Here is a 25861-nt window from a genome sequence, read left to right as displayed (position 1 = left end):
GGCATATCCATAGAATGGGATATCATTCAACAATTAAAAGGAACAGACTATTGATACATGCTACACTATGGATAAACCTCGAAAATATTATTCTAAGTGAAAGAAGCCAAATGCAAAAAACTACATATTGTGTGAATCCATTTATGTGAAAAGTCTAGAAAAGGCAAATTTACAGAGACAAAGAGCAGATAAATTATTGGTTAGGGCTGGGGGGTAGAACCAGGGATCAACTATAAATGGGCAGAAGGAGACTTTCTGGTGTGATGGAAATCTTCCAGACTGGCTTGTGGTGAAGATTGTACAACTATAGATTTACTAACATCATTTAATTGTACGCTTGCAGTGGGTGAATTTTATGGTATGTAAATTATAACAATAAAGCTATTTAAAGATAGAATCTCTTCCTCTGCCCTCTCATTTACTGGCTGAGAGTCTTTTAGGAACATTAGAATAGAAGAGAAAGATGCCTCCTTCAACCATTGCCTCTTAAAAATCTCCTTTCAAGTTTACGTTTTTCCAGCAACTCTTTTTTGGCATCAGGAAAAAATGCATTAGAGATGTACGTCCAGTGGGACGGCCAGGAGAGATCTAAAACATTCATGGATGTTGTGCCAAAGTTAGCCAACTTAGGAAGGTGTGGAAACGTTAGCAGCTGAAGGCATGGTGGTTTAAACAGGTGTCATTGCTCTGGAGAAAGGAAATCCTTAGTCTGACATGTTTTAAAGCTCTAGGACTAAGTAATTTCACATACATGGTTTCTGATGCGACTGCTTTCGAATCACTGAGGCACTTGCAAAAATGTAGATTCCTAAATCAACAGTTTGCTGTGGGCCCCAGGAATCAGCATGTTAACCAGCTTCCCCGGTGGTTGTCCTGCCCCCTGAAGTTTGAGGACCACTGCTCCAGCCAGTAATGGTTACTCATTGGGTGGGAGTGGAAGAATTTCACAGGGAACATGTCAAACGAGTCACAAAATTCAAGTTCTAATCCTGTAAAACAGCAGTGGTTTCTGCAAGTGGAAGACTAAGAAGGCACGGAGTTCACGTTCAGAAAAGATTGATTGGCTTCTGTCAGAGGTTGGCAAACATTTTCTATGAAGGACCAGATAGTAAATATTTTAACCTTTGTGGGCCAGTCTCTGTCATAACTAAGCAACTCTGCTGTTGTAGTGTGAAAGCAGCCATGGACAATGCACAAATGGAAGACCTGGCTGTGTTCCAATAAAACTTTATTTACAAAGATAGGCATCAGGATAGATTTGGCCAAAACAGTGTCATGGTTTACCAATCCCTGCTTTCGGATGTCACAAAAGAGAGAAATCAAACAAGATCAGTATCAATTCTTGGCATCCCACTCATCTTGTAAGAAAGTACAAGTCAATAAAGTCTCTTACTCTACAAAATCAGCAATGGAAACTCTATCTCTCCCATGTCAGAAGATGCACCCCACCCGGCTGGTGCTAGCATGGCTCCTTTTAGTACAAAAGAGAGTGATGGCTTTTGTCATGCTGCTATTGACTGCCAACAATCTTCCTGCTGCCTACTACTGCCTGTTACACATAGTGACAAATTCCTTAGCTATGTGGGCCTATGGCTAAAGCTGGGAGGGAGGTTAAGGCTGACCTAGGAACAGACCTGTGTCTTTCTGAATAGAAGACTGAAACTTTGGGAATGAGGATTTCCTGGTTGTCCACCAGCACATGTGGACGTGTCATTAAACCTCTCTGGCCTCAAATACCTCATCGGTAGCTAAGGGACTATATAACCCCTCCCCTTCTTCCTCCCAGGTTGGTTGTTAACATCAATGGAATTCCGGATGGATTAAGTCCTGGGGAACCATAGTCCTGTACCCACAAGAGCACCCTGCCTGGGTAGATATTAGCTGCCGGATCTCTCTCCTTGGCCCCAGTTACTTTCCTCTTTTTTTCTTCCTTAATGATCCTCACCTTTGAACAAGGAATCATAAGCAGGTTGAGGGGGAAAGACACCTCTGAAGTTAAATTTGAGATAGAAAATTATCGCCAGTTCTGTAGCATGTGTTTTACTGAATTTATGGCAGAGAGCTACAGCCAAGAAGGCAGATTGACCACAACCTAAAACCCAGCAGTTAACCTCAGTATGGGAGGATTTTGTTGAACTGCTTCCTGCCTTGTCTTTGTGTGAGTGGATGGGAGGGTGGCTCAAAGCTAGACTTCAGTGTGTGCATTTCTCCTTGCAAAAGCACAGGGGGAGAGCCAGTCCTGAGAGGGGAATTGCAGGGAGGAGACAGCAGAGGCATGTACTATGTGTGGCTCACAGCACTAAGAATGAAAAGGAATACACACCCCCTCTCCTCCTGGTGCTGATTGTCTCCTGCTCAGGGGGGACCTGGGTACTCCATATACTTGTCACTCCTCTGTTTTTCTTCTAGCACCTTATCAGACTCCCCACCCCATCCCCACCATACGCTTAACATACCCTTTTAAAATTTTGATTTTTGTTGCAAAAATGACATATATATCTTTAAAAATTAAAGCATTGAAATTAAAACGTGAAATTCTCACCCCTGCTTCCACCCCTGTGTCTCCACTTACACAGCTACAGTGTAGGAAGGACTATTATAAAGTCGTCCAGATCATTGCATGCACGTACAAACATGGGTGTGATCTATGTGTGTCTTAGTCCATTCACTCTGCTGTAGAAAAAAAGACTAGGTGATTCTAAACAACAGAACTTCAGTTTTCACAGTTCTGGAGGCTGGAAGTCCAAGATCAGGGTAGCAGCATGGTCAGGTGAGGCCCTTCTTCTAGGCTGCAGAATCCTCATTGTATCCTCATGTGGTAGAAGAGAAAAGGGAGCTCTCTGGGGCCTCCTTTATAAGGGTGCTAATCTCACTCAGGAGGGCTCTACCCTCATGATCCAATCATCTCCCAAGGGCTCCACTTCCTAATACCATCACACTGGGCATTAGGATTTCAACATATGAATTTCAGGGGGATGCAAACACTCAGACCATAGCAATGTTTCTATATGCATGTGTATTTATGCATGGGTGGGTGTTTATGGTAGTATGTGTGGATGGCTTCTTATTTTTAGAAAAAAAAAAAGGGTGGGGGAGGGATTATATTACACTTAGTGTGGTGGGCATTTCGTATTTCACAATAACATGCCCTGAACATCCCTCCACATTAGTAGGTACAGATGTACATGAATCTTTTCAACAGCTGCAGCGACATTTTCCTCAATAGAATTACAATAGTTTATTTCATCGGGATCCCCTTGATGTACGTACAGGTGGTCTCCAACCTGTTGCTGGTACAGATAATGCTGTGGTCAACACCCTGGTGCCCAGCCGTGCAAGCATCTCCGTAGGAGAGATTTCTAGAAAGTGCATTGCTGAGTTAAAGGGAATGTGCTTTCTAAAATTTCAATGAATCTCACCAAGTTAACTTCCAGCGCTATGTCAGTGTTATTTTAAGGTGCCTGTCTTTGATCAGTGGAGAGGTCTCACCATGCTGTCCCTTGCATTCCAGCACCCAGTGTTCAAGTTTTATTTCTCCTATGTGATGAGCATCTCTGTCTGCCGCCCAGGACCCATCCTCCCTTCCTCTGGTAATTGTTCCCTAATTATCCTTTGGAAAACCACTTCTGCCACCCGCCCTGTACATAGTTCTGAGGCCAACTCTGTCCTCCCCTCCAGAGATGAACGTATAACCCAATCCTGGACCACCAGACTCACAGTGGCTGCTTCAGGCATGTGTGTGTGTCCCAATCTGCCTAATAGCAGCTAGTGCCAGGACTATTTCTAGAACTACTGAGAAAGAGGGAGAGTAGCCCCGAGTCACCCCTCCTTCTTGTCCTCCTACGAAAGCAGAGCTCAATCCGTCAACCCCCAATCCCAGCTAAAGGAAGGGGGGCCTAGGTGCAGGGCAGAGTCCGTTTCCCTGGGCCTACTTCTTCATATATAAAATGGGGAGGTTGGACTCTGTGTTCTCCAAGGTCATTTTGGCTCGTGTGATTATGCCCAGAGAAGCACAGGGACTTGTCCAAAGTATAGATATTTTTCGAGGCAAGAGATCATTTCCTCCAGAATAGCTGTTCTATAAACCAGACTTCATAAAATGAAGACATCAGTATTTACCCAAATGAGTTGAAAGCTTATGTCCACATAAAAACATCCACACAGATGTCTATAGCAGGTGTGTTCACAAATGCCAAAGCTTGGAAGCAATCAAAATGCCCTTCAGGGGGCGACTGGGTGGCTCAGTTGGTTAAGCGTCCGACTTCGGCTCAGGTCATGATCTCGCGGTCCATGAGTTTGAGCCCTGCGTCGGGCTCTGTGCTGACAGCTCAGAGCCTGGAGCCTGTTTCAGATTCTGTGTCTCCCTCTCTCTGATCTTCCCCCGTTCATGCTCTCTCTCTGTCTCAAAAATAAATAAACGTTAAAAAAAAAAAAATGCCCTTCAGTAAGCGAATGGATAAATAAATTGTGGTACACCCAGATGGTACAATACTTTTCAACACTAAAAAGAAATGGGTAAGGTGCCTGGGTGGCTCCCCTGCTCAACTCTATCTATCTCTCTCTCAAAAAATGAATAAACATAAAAAAAAAAAAAGAGGGCTATTAAGCCATGAAAAGACATAGAGGAACCTTAAATGGATATTACTCAGGGAAAGAAGTCAATGTGAAAAGGTTACATACTGAATGATTTCTATTACACACATTCTGGGAAAGGCCAAACTATGGAGACAGTAAAAAGATCAGTGGTTGCCAGGGGCTGGGGGGAGGGAAGGGTTGAATAGACAGAGGATTTTAGGACAGAAAAACTCTTCTGTATGATAATATAACAGTGGATACATGTCATTGTACATCTGTCCAGACCCACAGAATGTACAACACCAAAGGTTGACTCTAACGTGAACTCTGGATTTGGAGTGATAATGATGTGTCAGTGTAGATTCACTGATTGATTATAACACATGTCCCCCCCTGGTGGGGGATGTTGATAGTGGGGGAGGCTAGAGGCTGTGAGCGTTTGGGGTCGGGAGGTATAATGAGAACAATCTACTTTCTGCTCAGTTTTACTGTGAACCTAAAACTGCTCTACTAATAATAATAAAACAACTTTTAAGACAACATCAGGTTTCAGTAGATAGTCCCTAAACTGAGAACCGTATTTTAGGTTCTTTTCCTGGCTCTGTCCCAAACACAGTGTGTCTTTGTACATGATCATTTCCCCTCTTTGAGCCTCGGTTTCACGACCTACAGAATGAAGAAACTACTCTATGCTTCAGGTTCTATGAGCCTCTGACATTCTAAGAATAAAAAGGGAGGAAGGAAAGAAGGAGAGAGACAGACAGACAGGCAGAAGGTGAAGGGGGAGGTGGCAAAAGGAAGGGAAGGGGAAGGAAAATGGGACAAAACAACCACAGAGTCATCAAGTGGCAGATAAGGAACTAAGGAAGAAGTCAAATTGAACCAGAGCCATCAGCAGTATCTGTATTGGGTAGATATGACCAGGAAAATGGGTTGTCCCAGAAGCTGTGTCTGCGGCTTTAGTCGGAATGAGACAAGCTCTAATGCCCCAAGGGAGACAGTTACATTTATTTGATGAGCACTAAGTGAGAGGGAATTGTGTGCACACCCATGTGCTAGGTACACTGACCCAGCCAGGGAAAAGAAATGTCTGTATATAAACACTGTGTGCTTAACGGTCTACAGTTTGCTTCTAAAGTCAGACAGATCTGGGTTTGCTGACTGGCTGTGTAAGGTAATCAGGTCAAAGATGGCCCCAAAGATATCCACATCCCAATCCCAGAAGCTGTGATTGTCACTTTATATGGCACTTTGCAGATATGGTTAAATCAAGACTCTCAAGATGAGGAGATGATCCTGATTATCTAGGTGGGCCCTAAATTAATCACAAGTATCCTTCTAAGAGGGAGGCAGAGGGAGATGTGATGACAGACAAAAGAAAACCACGTGACAGACACAGAGTCAGAAAGAGAAGTCACTACATGAAAATGCAGGAAGGTCCAGGAGCCAAGGGAGGCAAGGAACGCAGCTCTAGAAGCCAGAACAGACAAGGAAACGGACTCCCCCTGGAGCCTCGGGAGGGGCTGGGGCCCTGCCAACACCCAACGTTAGCCCATTGAAACCGATTTTAGGCTGGCATCCAAAGCTCCAAGGGCATAAGTTTGTGATGTTTCCAGCCACCAAGTTGGTGGCAGTGTCTTAAGGCAGCCAAAGGAAACTGATATAAGCAGGGCAAGGACTTTACCTCTCTGAGCCTTATTCCCATCTGTTAAATGCAAGTACATTCATTCATCAAATGTTTTTTGAGAACCTATTGTGGGCCGGCCCTACGCACTGGGGATTCCAGGTGCCCAAGGCCTTCCTATTTTCATGGAGCTTAAATTCTAGTGTGAGGAAGCAAGAGCATAAGCAAGACCATTACATACAGTGCGAAGCAACACGAGAGTAAACGGTGGGTGTGGACACACAGTTACTGGGTGGCCGAGGGCACTTGCTTTGGACACGGTGGTCAGGGGAGGGCTTCGGAGGAGAAGAAACTCGAGCTAAGACCAAGGGGCCAAATGCACAGGATAAACGGTGAAGGCACCAGGAGCAGAAAATGCTTATCTCCGAGAAAAGGACAGAGTTTATTGGAGCACAAAAAGGCAGCTGGCGTGGCTGGGTGTCCTGTTCTAGAGAGAGGGGCGACAAGGTGAGGTTGGCAGGACGGCAGGGCCCAGAGCGTGCAGGGCCTTGCGAGCCACAGTGAGGAGTCTGGATTGTATTCTCGGGGCAGTTCGGGGCAGGGGGAGGTTGTAGGCAGGGGAGGGCCATCACCACTGGCCACTGTGAGGACAGATTTTAGGTGGGGAAGAGCAAGGCAAGGAAACTGCCCAAGGAGCTCCCACTGCCTTTCAAGGGGGAGGTGGTACTGGCTCGGAGGAGGGAGAGGGCAGTGAGGATGAAGGGTGCCGGGAGTGTGAAGTAACATGATGAGTGTGGAGTACCTGGCACGTAGGAAGGGCCCAATAATGGAAGCCTTCCTTACGGTATTATTATCATCAGCACCATCATCGCTATTCGCGTCTACTGAAAGCAAAGGGAACACGACTCACTCCGTATAGTATGAGCGGAGATAGCCCCGCAGCAGCTGGAAGAGGCCCCATGGTGTCCTTCCTCGTTCCTGTCCTCCAGGAGAAGCCACTTCTGAAGCCACTTTCTGCCCCTCCCTGACCCGTCTACCTCCCCCACCCCCACCACCCACAAGCCCATAATCCTAGAAATGGGTCAGAGCCCACGGCTGCTTACACAAACGCATTCTTAGGCCATCTAGGAGCTCTGAGGGATAGTTTTTAATATTAAAAATGGCATGGTAAGCCTGGTGGAACTTTGGAGATTAGATCTGATACAGTTTTTTCATCTGTAATTAGATCTGTGTGCTCCTCGAAGTATCATTGTTTGGGCCTTTGTCTGTCTGTCTGTCTCGGTCATACACACACACCTCCATCGCCACCAGCACCCTGACAGCCCAAGCCCCCATCGTCTCTCACTTGGTCCACAGTCACCTCCTCGGTGTCCCCAGCCTCTGTCTTGCTCTTCACTCACCTCTTCTCCACACAGATCTTCCAAAGCACACTTCGAATAACATCCAGACCATTTGCCAGGACCTGCACCCCCACCCTCCGCCTGCCTGTGCCTTTGTCTGGCCTCTGTCCCCTGCACTGCCACAACTCCCCTCCCTGGCCCCCTTCCACACTCTGCTGTGCCCTCCCCTGGCCCCCCCCCTCCCTTCCTAGCTCTGCCTGGAACACACTGCCAGCCGTCTCTCTGCCCCTGTCCCCAGTTTTCCCACAGCTGGCCTCTTCTCTTCTTTTTTGGTTCTTGGCTCCAGGGCCACCTTCTCAAAGTCCTTCTCTGACAAATTTACCTAGATCGCCTCTCCCTTCCCACCACCCTTATCTTCCTTCAATGCGCTGACCACAGTTTACCACTATCTCTTTCTCCTTTGTTGTCTGGCTCCCACACTAGGCAGGTTGTCACTGACGGAACATTTGTGGCTCCCAACATTCAGATGTTGAAGCCCTAACCGCCACCCCAGGATGGCTGTATTCTGAGATGCCTCTAAGGCAGTAATTAAGGTTAAATGAGGTCACAAGGGTGGGTCTCTGATCCAATAAGATTAGTATTCTTCTTACTAGTTTTTTTTAACCATTTATTCTGTTTTCGAGAGACAGAGAGAGACAGTGTGAGAGGGGCAAGGACAGAGAGAGAGGGAGACACAGAATCCGAAGCAGGCTCCAGGCTCTGAGCCATCAGCACGGAGCCCGACACAGGGCTCAAACCCACAAACCGCGAGATCACGACCTGAGCCGAAGTCGGACACTTAACCAACTGAGCCACCCAGGTGCCCCAAGATTGGTGTTTCTATAAGAAGAGACACCGGAGAGGGACCTCACTCTGTCCACACACTACACCAAGGAGAACCATGGGGGACCATGAGGAGAAGGCGGCTGGCTGGCTACAGACCAGGAGGAGAGCTTGCACCAAGCACTGACCCTGCCAGACCTCGATCTAGGACTGCCAGCCTCCAGAACTGTGAGGGAGTAAATATCTGTGCTGTATCTGCCCAGCCTGTGTCTTCTGTCCTGTGACTCCAGCTAAGACACAGATGCTTGTTTGCCTATGAGGGACATAACAGTTGGCACGTGGCAGGGACTTGGTAAATATCAGTTAAATGAGTGAGTGAAACTTCTCCTCTGTGCTGCATTTCAAGGTGTCTGGGAAATGGTGAAAGCATCAGGGCTTGGAAATCAACGGACCTGGACTGGGTCATAGTCTTGGCCCTGCCATGGCACCACCATGAACTCATTGTGTCCCTTCCCTCTCTGAGCCCCAGTCCCCTGATCGGTAAGGTAGTACAACTCAACAAGATGACCTTTTGAGTTCCTTCTAGTGATAAAATGACATAAGAAAAAGAGCTCCCCACTCTGGGGTGCTGACGGTGAGTGGGGCACTCACTGTACTTGTCCCTTTTCTCTGCTGCTCCTCCCTCCTGCCTAGAGAGGGAGAGACACCCATGTCGTCAGCATGTCACAGGTGAGAAACCCCAGAGCAGTCCCCACCAGAAAGGGAAGGAGTGCTCTTAACATCAAAAGACATTGTCCTTTATCCTGAGATTATGTCCTTCCAGGTTTTAGAGATCGAAATATTCTTTCTTTTAGGAAATGACGACCCTTTTAAGGTACTTAGAGAGAAAAATGAGAATTTGGCCATCTATGCCAGTCCCTAGAATTCATTTGGAAATTTGGTAGCTGTATGAAATCCCGAAGTCTTGAGCCACATAAATTATGTATATGGAAAGGTGTTTTTTTAAGTTTATTTATGCTGAGAAAGAGAGAGAGAGTGAGCACAAGCAGGGGAGATCCAGAGAGAAGGAGAGACAGAATCCGAAGCAGGCTCCACACCATCAGCACAGAGCCTGACGTGGGGCTCGAACTCACGAACTGTGAGATCACGACCTGAGCCGAGATCAAGAGTTGGACACTTAACTGACTGTGCCACACGGGCACCCCTGGAGGGGTTTTTTCTAATTATTATTATTTTGGAGTTTCTGCTATGCATTAAGCATAATCAGGGCACACAGGGATAAATTACAGCTTCAGAGGCACATTCCAAGAGGCCTGGATTCATATCAGAGCTCAGCCTGTAGTACCTTAGGCAAGTGAAGTAACCTCCTTGAGCCTCGATTTCCTCATCTGTAAAGTGGGGGTGATAATAGTGCCTTCCTTATGTAATACACTTAGTCTAGATTTAGGCACAGAGAATAGACTCCATCCACGAAAATTACGATTATCACCATTGTCATGCAGTCAGTGAGAAAGTCACAGTGGTCAGCCAGTGGCTGTGAAGGGCTCCCCGGGGAACAAGGCCGGGCAAGAATTCCCATCTGGGTAGGAGTTTCAGTGTTGTTTCTGGAATCTCCAACTCCCCCCGCCCCAAAGGACTACTTTATGTTCATTTCCACCAAGTTGCACGACTTCACGCAAGGCCCTTCCCAGCCCTCTGCCTTGGTTCTCTAATCTGTTAAAGGGGCTCAATTACTTTTACCCCATTGCACAGTGGAACTCAAACTCCGGCCAGTAGCGGAACCACCCGGGGAAGTGGGTCTAAATGCAAAGGCCCAGATTCTCCCGACTTCAATGAGTCAGAGTCTCTCTGTGCTTTAGCACCTCCCCGAGATGCTTCTGATACCCTCCAGCTTTCCAAACTGCCATCAAAGAATCAAAGAAACAAGGCCCTCTGTTTACTGTAAAGGGTCAGAAAAGATGATTATCACTATTTAAGTCCCATTTATTCCACCCTCTATGGAGATGCCGAGTGAGTAGCTGCTTGTGTCCCAACAAGGGAAGCTGGGTGTGCAGCTCAGCATCCCGTGGGGATGAAAAACACAAGCCCTGGGGTCCTCAGCACTTTGGAAATCCCCTACCACTTTGTATCCTTTTCACAAAGCGGGGACAGAGAGAGGAGCAATACCTTTCCCAGCGTCACTGCAGATTCGTGGTTAAGAGCCACGGTGGAACCAAGAGCTACAGGTGCCTGGGCCACTGTCAAAGGGCTTGTTTGGAAGCCCCCCCCCCCCCCCCCCCCCGCATCCTGGAAGAAGACCTCTGGCCAGCTGGCAGGTGGCACAGCAAGGTGGAGGTCAATGGGCAGCACTCTGCCAGTTTCCTTTTAGCTGAGGGTGCCTGGAAAGAGCCCCAGCAAAGTCCCAGATTCCAGCAGCTCCTTTCCCAAAGGTCCGAAGACGAACTCAGGCGTCTCACAACCTGGAGAGGAAAACAGGAACTGGCCCCATATCCAAACATCTCAAGCTTCTTGACAATCTTATTTCTCCATCTTGTTGCTTAAGCGGGCACACAGATCTATTGGTGGGGTGAGAGCCGAGATTAGCATCGAATTGTAGAGTCTCTGTGCTTCGGCTGGACAGACCAGAGGCTGCAGCCTGCTGTCCCACAGACGGTGCCAGACTAGCGAAGAGAGGGCGTTTCTCAAACCACAGCAAGTGTCTCAGTCAATTCAGGGCAAGAAGCTTAAGGGTGGGGCTGGGATTCAAACCAAGGGGTCAATGTAGTGGTCAGGGCCACAGGCCTCAGAGACAGAAAGATCTGGCTAGGGTAGATTTGGGACTCTGCCGAGGATTGGCTGTGACCTCGGGCATGCTATTCTTTACCTCTCTAAGCCTCAGTTTCCACATCTGTAAAAACAAAGTGGCAATGCTCCCCAGAGAGGTAGCCAGGTTTTTTGGAGCCTGACGATTAAGCCACTTGGTGGGTGGGGGGGTGTCGGTAACGGGTGGAAAGGGCCTCTTTCGGAATAAGAATACAAAATTACAAATTCAAAATTGCACCCAGGACCTTGGAAGGAGTCCCGTGGAAGGGAGGGCCTGGACAAATCTGTCTCAGATGCCACCAGTTAGCTGAGAGATCATTGGAGCAAAGCCTTTGGCCCATGAGATGATGGTACAGGGAATGGTGTGGCTTGAGTAAAATGCTATAATTTTGAAGGAAGGAGGAAATCTTGGCCCGTTCATCTGTCACTGAAGCAGAGATAATGACAGAGCTTGGAACACTAGAGAAACCCCCTCAAGGCCTTCTTTAGCTACGGAGTTCAATCCTGAATGTCATGTGCGACCTTAGGCAAATCACGTGCTCTCCAGGCGCCAGTGTCCTACCCAGTGAAATGTGGCTGGGGGTTGTTACAGTCTCTGCCTTTTCCGAAAGAACCCTCACGGCTCTCTCCCTGGAGTTCCACAAAAGCTAAGAAGCTTCTGGAGGTGGGTGAGTGCTGGCTCTTTTTTCTCCCAACTTTTCCCGAGAAAGGGAAGCACCCGGAAGGAGGCCTTACAACAGATGTCAGCCAGTGGGAAGTGGAGCCCCCAACCTGGGATGAATAAGGAGATGGGATGTATAGGATTCCCTTGGAGACAGAAATATGGTGTTAGTTAAAAAGCCTGCCGGGTGGCTTAGATGGTTAAGCAACGGACTTCGGCTCAGGTCTTGATCTCGTGGTTCATGAGTTCGAGCCCCGCATGGGACTCTGTGCTGACAGCTGACAGCTCAGAGCGTGGAGCCTGCTTCAGATTCTATGTCTCCCTCTCTCTTTGCCCCTCCCCCACTTGTGCACGTGCAAGTCTCTATGTCTCCCTCTCTCAGATTCTATGTCTCTCTCTCTCTCTCTCTCTCAAAAATCAATAAAAACATTAAAAAACAAAAAAAAAGCCTGACGAGTTGGGGTCTGGTCCCTACTCTGTCACTTTCTAGCTATGTGATCTCAGGCAGGTCCCTTTAGTTGGGTCTGATTTCCTTGGTATTTAATTTATAGGATGAAATGAGAAAATGTAGGCAAAGCACTCAGGAGAATGTCGGTCTCTTAGTGAAGGGCTTCATAAATGTGAGTTCTTAAAATAGTGGGTATTGCAGTCACTGGTGCAGGTGAGGTGGGTAACTCCCCTCCCAGATCCCTTCCTGCCTGTCCTGCTCCAGCCTCTCTTGCACTGGGCTCCTTGGGGCAGGACGAGTGCACTCCGGGGGAGGTGGGCGGGTCCTCATTCCAGCTCCGCCAGAGCCTGCTGAGGCAGGAGCCAAGCCGCTGAGCTGCGGGTTTGCACCTGACGGACACCTTCCTGCTTGCCTCCTTCCAGAGCAGACCTCCTCATCACCCGGAGCCCTCTCGGAAGCAGTCATGCCCGTGACAAAGAGTGCCGGGGGCCCCCAGGGAGCCGTTGACCTCAAACTGGACCTCAGGTACCCACCCAAAAGTGCCAAGAGGCTGCACAGCAAGGACTCCAGTTTCTGGGATGGACACCCTTCCGAGTCGCCAGGCTTAGAGAAAACCACAGGCATAACGTGAGTGCTCTTTTCTGCCACCCCCATTTCTGCCTTCGAGCCCGGACACTTGCCTTGGCAAAAACCCTCGAGTGGCTGCGTCTGACCCCCACCCCATTGTGCAGATAGGAAAACCAAGGTCACAAACGGAGCAGTCAGAGACTGGGTCCAGATGAGAGCGGAGACTTGTGGTCCCGCCCTCCACAGGTGCAGATGGGGACGTTAAGGCCTAGTTACCCCAGGCCACGCACTGGGCCATTGGCAGGAGGGGCGCTAGAATCCTGTGCTGGCCCTACGTCAGTTTTGTTCCTGGTCATTCCTGACCATTGGGAAGTGGGGCAGAATCCCCAGCTTCTCAGAGGAGAAGGTGAGATCTGAGCTTAAAACCACAGTGGCCTCACCGACAGCCAAGCCTTACCCACCACCCACCCCATCCTCAAGCTACCCTGGCCTCTACTTCGGCCTCTACTTCAATGGTCAGGACATCAAAAGCACAATATGAGGAAGACTTTCTTCCACCTCCTTGGGGTGTGTTTGGGAGTGGAGGGGGCTTGCAAACCATGACAAGGAAGGGTCTGCAGAAGGAGTTTAGGTGGGGAAGCCAAGCTACGGGGCTCAGCAACCTCGGCGTCCACCACTCAAGCAGAGTGGCCAGTCCACTTAGGAAATGTGGGTGAGGTGGCGTGGTGGAGAGTGCCGCCGCTTCAAGAGAACCTGTTGACCCCACTGGTGTAGTAGAAAAAAACACCCGCGTTCACCTTGTGATTCTGCACCTTCCCTTCCCCAAGCCTCAGTTTTCCCCATATGTAAAATGGGGCTAATTTGGCCTCAGCGTGAATTTAGAGAGGCTGCCTGTGGGAATTACACCTGAAGGGAGGGGACGAGCAGCGGGGAGGGCGAGCAAAGCTCCTTTCCATTGCTGCCCAGGACCCTGTGGACACAATGACTCCACCAGACAGGGCTCAGCTGCCCCGGGGGCTAATCCTGGGGGCTGTGAATTCCTGACACTGAGGGTGAACTCTCCAGGCCTTGGGGCCATCCACTGCTGAGTAGGGATATTTCTCAATCCAAGGCCTTCGGGGAACAGACTAGCTCTCATGTCCTAAACCGACACGTGGTTTGGAGGCAATTTCAACTACTCAAGAAACAAAGAAATAAAAGCATGAGAGAAGTAGAGGGATCCTCTGTGGCTTTTGGAGCGAAAGAGAAACAAGTCAGGCAAGCATGGAACTCAGGTCAGCTCACCCGAGTTCACATTCCCACTTAGCTGCTAACTGGCCTGAGCAAGTGACGGAACTTTCTCTGTGCCCCAGTTTCTTTTCTGTGAAATGACATTTCACTCCTCCCAGGATGGCTGCAGAGGTGATTTGTGCATAAAGCCCTCAAGTACAGCACCCTTAAAAGCTGGATGCTGTGAATCCCAGAAAGGTCCAAGGTCAACAAATGAGTTAGGGCTATAAATCATGGGTCTCCTGCCTCCCAGCCCAGTGCTTTGCCCAGCTCACCCCACTAAGTTTTTAAGTTGGCTGAGTAGCCCAAAGTTAAATTCTGATTTCCTAAGTCCTTTGGTTAGAAATGTCTAATGTGACCTACTGACCCTTCCCTTGTTGCAAAACAAGCCTATTATTGGAGAGCCGGGACAAGTGCTCAGTCAGCGATGCTGACACCCACAGGGAGAGAGAAAGGCACCCGACTCTCCGCCCTCTTTCCCCCTCAATTGCTCTCTTTAACCCTTAACAAATGGATGGGCAGATCCTTGGAAAGCTACAGGATCTAGGGATTAACATAAAGATGAGGGTGGTTGGGGCAATCCTTTAAAAATATCATTCCTTCCAACATTCCAACATTTGCAGAGGCTTAGCAAAGTAGACGAGTTGCCCAAGATGACACAGCTAGTTAAATAGTGGCCTTGGGATTTAATCCCGGGTTCGTCCAACCTCAGAGACCAGGCTCCTTCCAGAATACATCACAGTCAGTGTCCTTCACAGTCAGTGTCCTTGCTGGAAAGCTCCCGTAGGGAACTTCCAGCGTTTCTAAAGTTGTGGATGTGAACCCAACACCCACCTTGGTTTAACCTGGTCCACGTAAAAAGAGGTATAGCAATAGATTGTTTTGTAATTCACCTCCCTGGAATTTAGCCCTGATGATGTCCTTCACACAACCTTCCCTTCTGTCTTAAAGAAGGGGTCTGAGTTTTTGGTTTTGTTTTTGTTGGGGGTTGAAGGAGGCAAGCCACTCCCTAGCTTGATGTCCTGGCCTGAGGGGCAAAGAAATTCCTCTGGAGCCCAGTCCTCAAATGATCCTGTCTCAATAGACCCCATCTGGAGACCCAAGTCATCTGACCTATTTATTCAGAAGTCACCATGATTTCTCTCTACTGCCAGTCCTTTTCCCTTTTCCCTGAGTTCAGTCCTATTTCAGCTACTAGTTCTCTGACCTTGGATCATTCCCTTTCTGGGCTTCTGTTTCCTTGGTTATGAAATAGCATTATCCCTTTATGCATCTGTCTGGGCCTATTTCTAGGAGGCAGTCCAGTGAAAGTGGGGTAAAGAACAAGGACTCTGAGGCAGTTCTGGGTTCAAATCCTGACTCCCTAGTCTATCTTTGGACATATCGTTAAAAAAAAAGATCTTTGTGCTCAGTTTCCTCATCAGTAAAATAAAAGCAATAACCTACTTCCTAGTCTTGACAAGGGGTTAAATGAGGTAATATGGGTAAAGTACTTAGCATAGTGTCTATTATATACTAAATACTAGAATCGTATACACTGAGTGTTAGCTGCTAAAACCAGAAGAGTTTTGGCAAACCGAGATGGTTGGTTACCCCACAGGAAACCCAGAGGTGCCAGTCAAGGCCATGGGGACCGAGAGATGGCCGGGAGCCCGCCTATCCAGCTGAACTCTGGTGTTGGCATGCTGTGAGAGGAGCCTGTTGGACCTCCTCACCTTCAAACACCTACACCCTCATGTCTCTTCTCCTTTAGAGCATTCCAGACCTTGGTTCACCTGGTAAAAGGCAACATGGGCACAGGGATCCTGGGACTTCCCCTGGCTGTGAAGAATGCAGGCATCCTGGTAAGAGGGGCTGCTGCAGTGGGGGGGGACCAGTATGACTGGATTGTAGAAGGGAAGTGGGAGGAGAGGCTCTAAGAGTTTTCAGTGGCTTGCAACAAGCAGTCTTTCTGGGAGGCAGCTGGGTCCAGACTTAGAGTCTAGACATCTAGCCAGGGTTTGAGTTCTGGCTCTGCCACAGACTCTGAGTGGCCTTGGCCACTCTGTCCCTTCTCTGGGACTCCGTTTTCTCCCTTGTAGGATGCAGGGGTTGGACTATGACTAGTTTTCCAGTTGTGTCCTATGGAGCAGGGGGTCTCAGAAGGAGCCCCCTACTCCCACCACAACACCCACTGGAATTGCTTTAGGTACTTTTTCGGAGTACCACTTGAGATTATATTCGAAAGAATAGCTGTTGCTGGTTTAGCAAGCGGGACTTGCAAAGCAGTTTGCTGGAAAGGCCCTCGAGTGCTGAATGGCGTCTGTGCTACCAGGTATCTCCTTGCAGTGCTCTTCATAAATCCATCCTCTTCTCTCTTCCCATTTCCTTGACTCCCCCTTCTTCCAGATGGGCCCGCTCAGTTTGCTGGCAATGGGCTTCATCGCCTGCCACTGTATGCACATCCTGGTCAAGTGTGCCCGGCGCTTCTGCCACAGGTAAGGAAAACAGCATCCTCCCGGTGATTCCTTTGATACTCAGGTCTCAGGGACATCCCAGAAACCTCCTAAATAAGCCAGAGTTCTGAATTTCGTCCAAGAAGGCCAAGGAAAAGAGAAAAGCAGTGGGACAGGGATCTAAGGCGAGGCTCTGCCATATGACTCAATAGGTGATATTGATCAGGCCACTGGGCTTATCTGCTTGGCTCATCTGGAAATCAGGCATAAACAATCCATGCCTAACCCTGCCTCAGAGAACTGTGATGAGAATCCACTGGGATCATGGACTTGAAAACTACTGTGCCCACGTGAGGTATGCATTATTACCCTTGTCATGTAGTAACCACCCCCACTTGACAGGGAAGGAACACAAGCCACCCAAGAAGTACCTCCAGGTGTCTAAGTCTGAACTAGAACTTGGGTCTCTGCCCCAGTGTTCTTTCCACTCTAGCGGGGTCCTGCCTTGCTGTGTGTCTCCTGACTTTTCAGTACATGATCTTAGGTTAAAGTGCCTCTTGGTAACTGTGTGTATACTTTCTCCCACAGGCTTAACAAGCCCTTCATGGACTATGGCGACACAGTACTGCACGGACTGGAAGCCAGCCCCAGCGCCTGGCTCCGGAGCCATGCCCACTGGGGAAGGTACCTTGTTCTTGCTTTACCTGAAGTGGAGTAAGGTGCAGGAGGAGGACATGTGTGGCTGTCAGGGATGCCTTCTTCCCTGGAAAGCTGGCTCATGTGGCACAGAATACTGGACTTTCCACATGGACGGGGTTCATTGGCAATCTTCCTGATCCAGCCCCCCTCCTTATATACCTCCAGTGACAGGGTGCTCATTCCTTTGTCTTGCAGCTTTAATACTGTTTGCTTATTTATTAAACTGCATTTGTCCAATTGTACTATGTACTAGGCCCTGGAAATACTGTGGAGAGCAAGGCAAGGAGGCTTTGCTCTCAAAGAACCCATAATCCAGTGGCAAAGACCAGCGTTACACAGTTTAGGAGACAGTCACTTAATAACCACTGGGATAAGTGTGATGAAGGAAAGAAATACTAGTTTCTGGGGTGCCTTGGGTGGCTCGGTTGGTTAAGCACCTGACTCTTGATTTTGGCTCATGTCAGGATCTCACAGTTCATGAGTTTGAGCCCCACATCAGGCTCTGTGCTGACAGTGTGGAGCCTGCTTGGGATTCTCTCTCTCCCTCTCTGTCCCTCTCCCACTCATGCTCTCTCTCTCTCTCTCTCTCTCTCTCCCTCCCTCAAAATAAATAAATAAACTTTAGAAAAAAAGTTAAAAAAAAATACTAGCTGCTACCGGGCAGGTAAGGAGATGCGCATGAGCTCATGTGGGCTGCCTAAGATGGAACAGTTGAGATGAGCCCAGAAGGGAAGAATTCTTGAGTATGAGGAATTACTTAGGGGAAGTGGGCAGGAGCCTGGATGGCCTTCCAGGAAGAAGGAAGAGCAGGGTGTGAAGGTCTGAAGCACGAAAGTATACATGACAGTTTCAAGGCACAGAAATACTTAGGTAGCTTGAGGGCAGAGAATCAAGGAGATGACACTGAGGAATGACCCAGGGGCCCAAGCAACCTGTACCTTTTAGACCCTCCTAAAGGCTTTGTTCTTTTCTTCAAAACAACCAGGAAGCCACCGGAGAGTGTTAATCAGGCAAATGATCATATTTGTATTGTTTAAAGATCTCTCTGGCTTTGGGACGCCTGGGTAGCTCAGTCCATTAAGTGTCTGACTCTTGATTTCAACTCAGGTCATGGTCTCATGGTTTGTGGAATCAAACCCCACGTCGAGCTCTGTGCTGCCAGTGTAGAGCCTACTTGGGATTCTCTCTCTCTCTCTCTCTCTCTCTCTCTCTTTCTGCCTCCCTCCCACTCCCACTCTCTCAATCTCTCTCTCAAATAAAAAACATTAAAAAAAATTTTTTTTAATGTTTATTTATTCTTGAGACAGAGAGAGAGAGCACAAGCAGGGGAGGGGCAGAGAGACAGGGAGACACAGAATCCAAAGCAGGCTCCAGGCTCTGAGCTGTCAGCACAGAGCCCAATGTGGGGCTTGAACTCACTAACTGTGAGACCATGACCTGAGCTGAAGTCAGACACTTAGCCAACTGAGCTACCCAAGTACTCCATAAATAAAAAACATTTTAAAAAATCTTTTTAAAAAATCTTCTGTTAGGAGAATACATTGTAAGCGAGCAACCATAGATTTAGTGAGACCCATGAGAAGGCCATTGACAATATCAAGGCAGATAGCAGTGACAGCTGGGACCAAGCTGGTGGCAATAGGAATAGGGAAAAGTGAATTTGGTTATGCTTTGGACCGTGGACTGTGGGAAAAGGAAAGGCAAGGTTGACTCAGATTTCTGAGGACTTCCGTTTTGGACAAGTTGAGTTTGAAGTTCAAGTGGAGATGGCAGGTGGGTAGTGATATATATGGATTTGAACATATCTTCATGCAAGAGATACAGAACCGAAGTCATCAGCCATGGTGGCAGGGGTCAGAAGAGGTCCCTCAGGGAGAATTTATCATGAGAAGAAAAGGGAAGAAAGACCAAGACGTCGAGGACCCTTGGCTGTGCTGAAGTCCTCCTCCGGCAACTCCTGTCTTTTGCTTTCAGGGGTGACACTGACAAGTCAACCCCTTCCATTCTGTGGTACTTGGGGCTAAATCTACTCTTCCGTTTTTGTTTTCAGGCCTGTCCCCACCCTGTCTGCGTACTCTTTTCTGAGCACCATGTATGCCAAAGTCGCTGTTGAATTCGGATACCCTACACCATTACAGTCCCTGCGCTGTGCCCTCTCATGTAATGTAGTCGACAGACCATCATGGGTCTGGGGCCTCCTTCGGCCCAAAGCCTGTTCACATACTGAATCAATAAATTCAGCCTCTGAGCGGACGAGGGAAGACTTTGGGACGATAACCAGAACTTTCCCAGAGTGTGAGCCAAGAGGAGGCTTCCCCTATCACTTACCCCTCAAATCCTTGTACTCATCATGGGACGTATTAAGCAGCATTTACCTGGCTGGCTCAGTCAGTAGAAGATACGACTCTTAACCTCAGGGCCATGAGTTTAAGCCCCACACTGGGTGTGGAGCCTAGTTAAAAAATTTTTTTTTAATTTTTTTTACTGTTTATTCAGTTTTGAGAGAGAGACAGAACATGAGCAGGAGAGGGGCAGAGAGAGAGGGAAACACAGAATCTGAAGGAGGCTCCAGGCTCTGAGCTGTCAGCACAGAACCTGACACAGGGCTCGAACTCACAAACCGTGAGATCATGACCTGAGCTGAGTCGGACTCTCAACCGACCGAGCCACCCAAGTGCCCTGAGCCTAGTTAAAATTAAAATGAAGTTAAAGCAGCTTTTCCTGCTCTTCTTGGGGCTCTTGCTCCATGAATCATCCCCTCTCCTATAACTTGAACTTCTATTTTGATCCGTGGTCTCTTCCTCTCAACATTTAAATGCACTCATGCACTGCCATCTTAAAAATAATGAAATAAACTCATAAAGTTTCCTGGACCTCACACCATCCTCCAGCAACCATCCTATCTTACATTCAGCAGCTGCTTATTCAGCAGATATGTACTGAATGCCTGCAGTGTGTCAGGATGTGTTCTAGGCAATGGGTCTACAGTGATGAATGGAAGGAATGGGCCCATCAAGCCCAGACTCACACTTAGCTCCGTGAAAGAACAGCACACCCTCTGACTTTGCTTCCATACATCTGGTTCACACCACTTCCGTGGGTCACCTAGATTTTCTGTCCTTACGCTTCTGTTGAAGCTCTTTCCACCAGTGTCCTAAAAGGCCTCTTTATTGCACCTTCTTTGCCCTAGAGAGCCTCTCAACAGTGTGGGTACAATTGGCTATTCTCTTCTTCAAACATTCTCTCTTCCCTTGGCTTCTACTAAACCCTCTCCCCACTCCTAGTTTCCCACCTACCTCTCTGGCCAGTCCTTTGCTTTCATTGCAGACTCCTTTGTTTCTGTCTCCCCTTTAAATATTAGTGTTCTCTAGGGTTTGGAACTCTGCCGTCTCTTCTCCTCCCCCCACACACTCCCCAGCACTGACCTGCCTTCTCAAGACCTTATCCGTTACTGACAAATCAGCAGTTCCAGACCCTATATAAGGGTCTCCTTATATATAAGTTGTCTATATAAGTGGTCTCCTGAATGTCTCTTCTAGGAACCTCAGGCTCAATAATTCAGTTACTGAATGTGTCAATTCATGCCCTTCTCCTAAAACCTGTTCCTTCCTTCCAGTTCGTTTTGTTGTCTGAGCCAAAGCCCATCAGTCACCTTTCATCATTTCCTTTCCCTTTCCCCCAGATGTAGGTGGTCAACAGGTTATTTAAGTTCTAGATCCCTAGTACGCCTTAAAATGCTTTAATGCCTTTGTCTTTGTCCAGGCTGCTGGACACCTCTGTTCTTGTAAGAATCTCCTATCCAGTCTTCCCATCCTGAGTCTTGCCCCCTCCAATGGATTCCACACGGCCAGAGAAATCTGCCTAATTCCTTCGCCGAAATGCTTTCCTCACTTCTTCCTCTCCATCTCCTCCTCCTCATCTTCTTTTTAAAAATATCTCTCTTTCTTCCCCTCCCCAAGGGATTCCCACCAAGGTATTGGTTTTTCTAGGAAGGCTCTCTGCTCTATAATTTGGGGAAAGTGTCCTTTTCACCATGGCCCTCGGTGCCATATTCTTTTTTGTCCATCTCACCCACGACTCTATGAACCCTAGAGGAGGGTGCCATGTGTTATTTGTGTTTCCTCAGAGCCTAATGAGGTGTCTGGCACCTGGTGGAAAAAATTTTAATGTTAATGATAGCTAATTAAAAATGTAGTGCCTACTGCCCTACATCAATTTAGTATCGATTATGAGGAATGCCACAGAGCCAGGGATGGGGGAGGTTCCTAACCATGAAGAATCTCACCACTTGCTGAGCTGAGAGTGTGAGGATGGTTGAGAAACATTTTTTTAAAAAGAACTGTCGTTACCTCACTTCTTACTGCCCCATTGTTGATTGAGGTAGCAGAACGGAGGGTGCTGGTACAGGGACACCAAGCCCTAGGGACAGACATCGAATTGAAAAATCAACTCATCTTTTATAACGCGTTTTCTCTCTCTCCCTTCTCTTCCAGGCATATCGTGAGCTTCTTCCTTATAGTCACCCAGCTGGGCTTCTGCTGTGTGTACGTTGTGTTTCTGGCTGATAATTTAAAACAGGTAGAGTCTTCTAGAGAAGGTGGAAGGGAAAAGGACATGGAAGAGGAGGGTCCTCATTTAGTTGTTCAGCAAATGTGGCTTCTTCTCTTGGGCTCCTAGTGTCCTCATCTGTACAACAAAGGAAGTTAAATTAGATGTTATCAAAGAACCCAGACTTCCCCCAGTTCACGTGTCTGTTCTACAAGTGGTTACTTTTTTCATAGTACCCTTGGTCCGGTACCTTGGACCCGTTCTCAAAGCCCGTCTCTAAAACTGAGCTGGGAGGAACCTTGGATTTTGTCAGTTGTCCAGCCTTGGAGCTTAATCACCCTTAACTTTCCTAAAGTGGATATGGTTCTTTTTGGATGATAGCTAATCTTCTTTGGACGATCTTTTTTTTTTTTTTTAATTTTTTTAATGTTTATTTATTTTTGAGAGACACAGAGCATGAGCAGGGGAGGGGCAGAGAGAGACAGAGACAGAATCTGAAGCAGGTTCCAGGCTCTGAGCTGCCAACACAGAGCCCGACATAGGACTACAACCCATGAGCTGTGAGATCATGACCTGAGCTGAAGTTGGACACTTAACCGACTGAGCCACTCAGGCGCCCCATTCTTTGGACCATCTTTATCTACCTTTAGCTTCTTAACCTCCGGTTTAACAGTTGTTGTCTCTAGGACGTTGTTTTGATCTAGCCCAGAAGTTATCTTGTAGCAATATAAGCAAAATAATACGGGTAGTAACAAAGGCCATCCTTAGTCAATGATTTAGAAATTTAGAAATGTAAAGAAATCAGAAGGAAAAAAAATAGTAAGCGTTCAGAGTTAGCCTCTGTTCTATGTCAGGAACAGGGAACATGGTATGGGCTTCCCCTCATTCAGTTCTCTCCATAGCCTTATCAGAGTAGGTACTGTGGCTATTCCCATTTCGCAGATGAGAAAACTAAAGCTATGAACTATAATGTATACAAGATCACAGAAGCACAGTCAAAAATCCAGGCCTTTTGACATCAGAGCTGCAGTTCTTGAACACCATACCATATTGCTTTTCAAAATGAAACAAAATTATTGTTAATTCAACCACTCAGGTTATTGTCTTAAGTTAGTATCAGCTGGTGAGCATTTTGTAATGTCCTTATATTTTTATTTTTATTTTATTTATTTTTTTTAATTTTTTTTAACCTTTATTTGTGAGACAGAGAGAGACAGAACATGAACGGGGGAGGGTCAGAGAGAGGGAGACACAGAATCTGAAACAGGCTCCAGGCTCTGAGCTGTCAGCACAGAGCCCGATGCAGGGCTGGAACTCACGGACTGCAAGATCACGACCTGAGCCGAAGTCGGACGCTTAACCAACTGAGCCACCCAGGCGCCCCTGTCCTTATATTTTTAAATATAACTTCTGCTAGTTTCATATTTCATCACACAGATTAGCCATGACTTAGTCTTCTGTCATTGGATATTTTCTTTTTTTCCCTTTGTTTTTCTACTATAATCTGTGGAAATGTTTGTATACCCCTTTATTTCCTTAGCATATATTCCTTAAGGTAAAATTATGGGATCAAAGAGTTTGATTGTTTGAAGGCTCTTAAGACACGTCATCAGATGGCCGCTTGGAAATCAGTCTGCTGAACGTTATCATCTCTGTCTAAAGACATAGCAAGCATTCACTTGAAGAGTTTGCAGGCTCAGTAGAATGTGTTCTAAAAAATAAAAAGTTAGCATCAGTGTATTGTGGTGCTGGGTCAGGACACCACTGACAACACTCTGAGGGCAGGGCTGCTTAATTGTGAACTTAATGGGCAAAATACGTGGGGGCAGAAAAGATCATTAGAGCAAGGGAGGTCTCCCTTGTGGAGGTCCATGTGGGCTGGGTATTGAAGGAAGGTTGGAGGAGAGGTTCTGGCAGCCAAGAAGGGAGGCATGAACACCTGGAGGCAGGAATGTGCAGGACTTGCCCAGGAGAGGCAATAAAATTGGTTGTAGAAGGTGTAGGCTTTGGGAGAGGAAGAGCCTTCCAGATTGAATGGTGCCCAGTATAGAGGACCATGAGTGCTGGCTAATGTGCCAAATATTTTTCCTATTGTAGTGAGGAATCAGAAAAAAAATAGACTTAATCGTTCATTCAAGTAGCTGTGGTATATTAAATGAAAAGGAGACTTCAAAATAAGAGCATATGCTGTGATTGCAGTCTTATAAAATGAAAAGGATGCATATGATACATGTAATTTGTGATATGGTATAGAAAATGCATAAATGGGGAGCACCTAGGTGGCTCGGTAGGTTAAGCGTCCGACTTCAGCTCAGGTCATGATCTCAGGGTTCATGGGTTTGAGCCCCGCGTCGAGCTCTGTGCTGACAGGTCAGAGCCTGGAGTCTGCTTCGGATTCTATGTCTCCCTCTCTCTCTGCCCCTCCCCCATGTGTGCGTGCTCTCTCTCTCTCTCTTTCTCTCTCTCTCTCTCTCAAAAATAAGAACATTTAAACATTTTTTTAAAAAAAGACAAGAAAATGCATAGATGAATATGTTCCAGGGCATTACCCTGGCTACCAACGGGTACTGAGATTGTCATTGCCTTTACGTTTTCTTCTTGCCTAACTCTAGTTTCTAATTGTTCTAATTGTATTGCTTGCAGAATACAACTGTATCAGTTAATTCAGGCTGATTCTAAATGAGGGTAGTACCAACCCTCTTCTCCCCCATTCCCCCTGACTTTACCAAGGGATGTTTGTATTGTGTGCAGAGGGGTGTTTCTTGTGCATCACAATGATTGGGGGATGCAAATAGCTTTTATTGGGTGGGGTGCAGGGATGCTAAATGTCCTGCAGTGAATGCAGTCCTGACAAAGAATAATTCTCTCACTCAGAATGCCAGTATTGGTCCAATTAAGAAACAGTAAGTGATGGGTTTTTTGGTTATAAGCAAAAGAGACACCCACCCTAACTCATTGTGAGGCCCTGGCGTGTGAGACATTCCAGCTCTTTGTGAGGGATTTGATTATGGACCACGCACTAAGCTCATCGTGTGGCCAACAGATACATTGAATCTTCCCTCTTGCTTTTCCCATTTCTTCCTCAGGTAGTGGAAGCAGTTAATGGCACCACCAACAACTGCCATTACAATGAGACAGTGATTCTGACGCCCACCATGGACTCTCGACTCTACATGCTTGCCTTCCTGCCCTTCCTGGTGCTGCTGGTCCTCATCCGGAACCTCAGGGTCTTGACCGTCTTCTCCATGTTGGCCAACATCAGCATGCTGGTCAGCTTGATCATCATCACCCAGTATATTGCCCAGGTTAGTGCACACCACACACCTGACCCCTCCAGTGGGCAGAGACTTTTCTCTAGATACCTGCCTAGAGCGAGCCCTGAGGGTAGGTATGTACCTGACTCTCCAGCCGAGTACCATTGTACCATTTTTTCCGCAAAGGTGTCTCTGCGCAGTCTCCTTCTTCTCGGTATCTCCTCTTTTATATTGCTTCTCCAATACTTGTCAAATTCTGGGCTTTGAAAAAAATTATACTCTGTAAGGAAAACATCTTGATTGGTGAACTACAGACCATTCCTCTAATGGTTAGATAGCAGCAAAAGGCAAATGAAAAATAGGATCCCCTACTGGATCCTATTATCACAGAGACTAATCTCAGAAGACCACAAGCAAATCTGTCACAATGCAAATTATGATGCCTTTGAGGTTGAATTATGGATATTGATTTTTCCCTCAATTTCTACTTTTCCATCCTTTCTAATTGTATTTATTGGACAAGGCTGCATAGAAATTTAAACCCTTGGCCTACCTCATACCTTTCAGATGTTATTCTCTTTCAGAAGTCACAAGAAAAAAATTATCTTGTCCATGGAATTTAATAAAAATAACAAATTAGTTAAGTATTGTAGGAGGACTACAAATCGGTCTTATATTCCTTAAGACAATATATTAATAAATCCTACAAAAGTGAATTTCCTAATGAGATAGCTACCTTCGAGTCATTTTTAGACCATTCCTGAGGTGGCCCAGTTAGAGAAATAGCTCTGTAATTGGTGTCACATTCCAGGTCACA

At 47.2% G+C, this 25861-nt stretch overlaps 1 protein-coding gene and 1 long non-coding RNA gene across 3 annotated transcripts in view; one reads left to right on the top strand and one right to left on the bottom strand.

Annotated features, from left to right (window-relative positions):
• Positions 1 to 11385: 11385 nt before the first annotated feature.
• Positions 11386 to 25861, top strand: part of SLC36A2 (solute carrier family 36 member 2) — a 28281-nt gene continuing 13805 nt past the window's right edge. The window contains exons 1-7 of one of the 2 annotated variants that reach the window (XM_019464465.2): positions 11386 to 11831; positions 12695 to 12899; positions 15862 to 15952; positions 16497 to 16585; positions 17132 to 17227; positions 21736 to 21820; positions 24877 to 25095. In XM_019464465.2, the coding sequence (XP_019320010.1) occupies positions 11672 to 11831; positions 12695 to 12899; positions 15862 to 15952; positions 16497 to 16585; positions 17132 to 17227; positions 21736 to 21820; positions 24877 to 25095 (945 nt within the window). In that variant the 5' untranslated portion in view covers positions 11386 to 11671. The remainder of the gene's footprint in view (positions 11832 to 12694; positions 12900 to 15861; positions 15953 to 16496; positions 16586 to 17131; positions 17228 to 21735; positions 21821 to 24876; positions 25096 to 25861) is intronic. The other variant, XM_019464467.2, reaches the window with a different exon arrangement.
• On the bottom strand, positions 21680 to 25524 carry LOC128778253 (uncharacterized). The gene is made up of 2 exons (XR_008423716.1): positions 25187 to 25524; positions 21680 to 21915 (listed from the first exon to the last, which is right to left on the bottom strand). It is a non-coding gene; the product is annotated as an uncharacterized LOC128778253 (long non-coding RNA).

The sequence above is a fragment of the Panthera pardus genome, unplaced genomic scaffold (assembly GCF_024362965.1).
Source record: "Panthera pardus isolate Hobbes unplaced genomic scaffold, ASM2436296v1 HiC_scaffold_2, whole genome shotgun sequence".
Lineage (NCBI taxonomy): Eukaryota > Metazoa > Chordata > Mammalia > Carnivora > Felidae > Panthera > Panthera pardus.
This window is presented reverse-complemented; position numbering and strand designations above follow the sequence as displayed.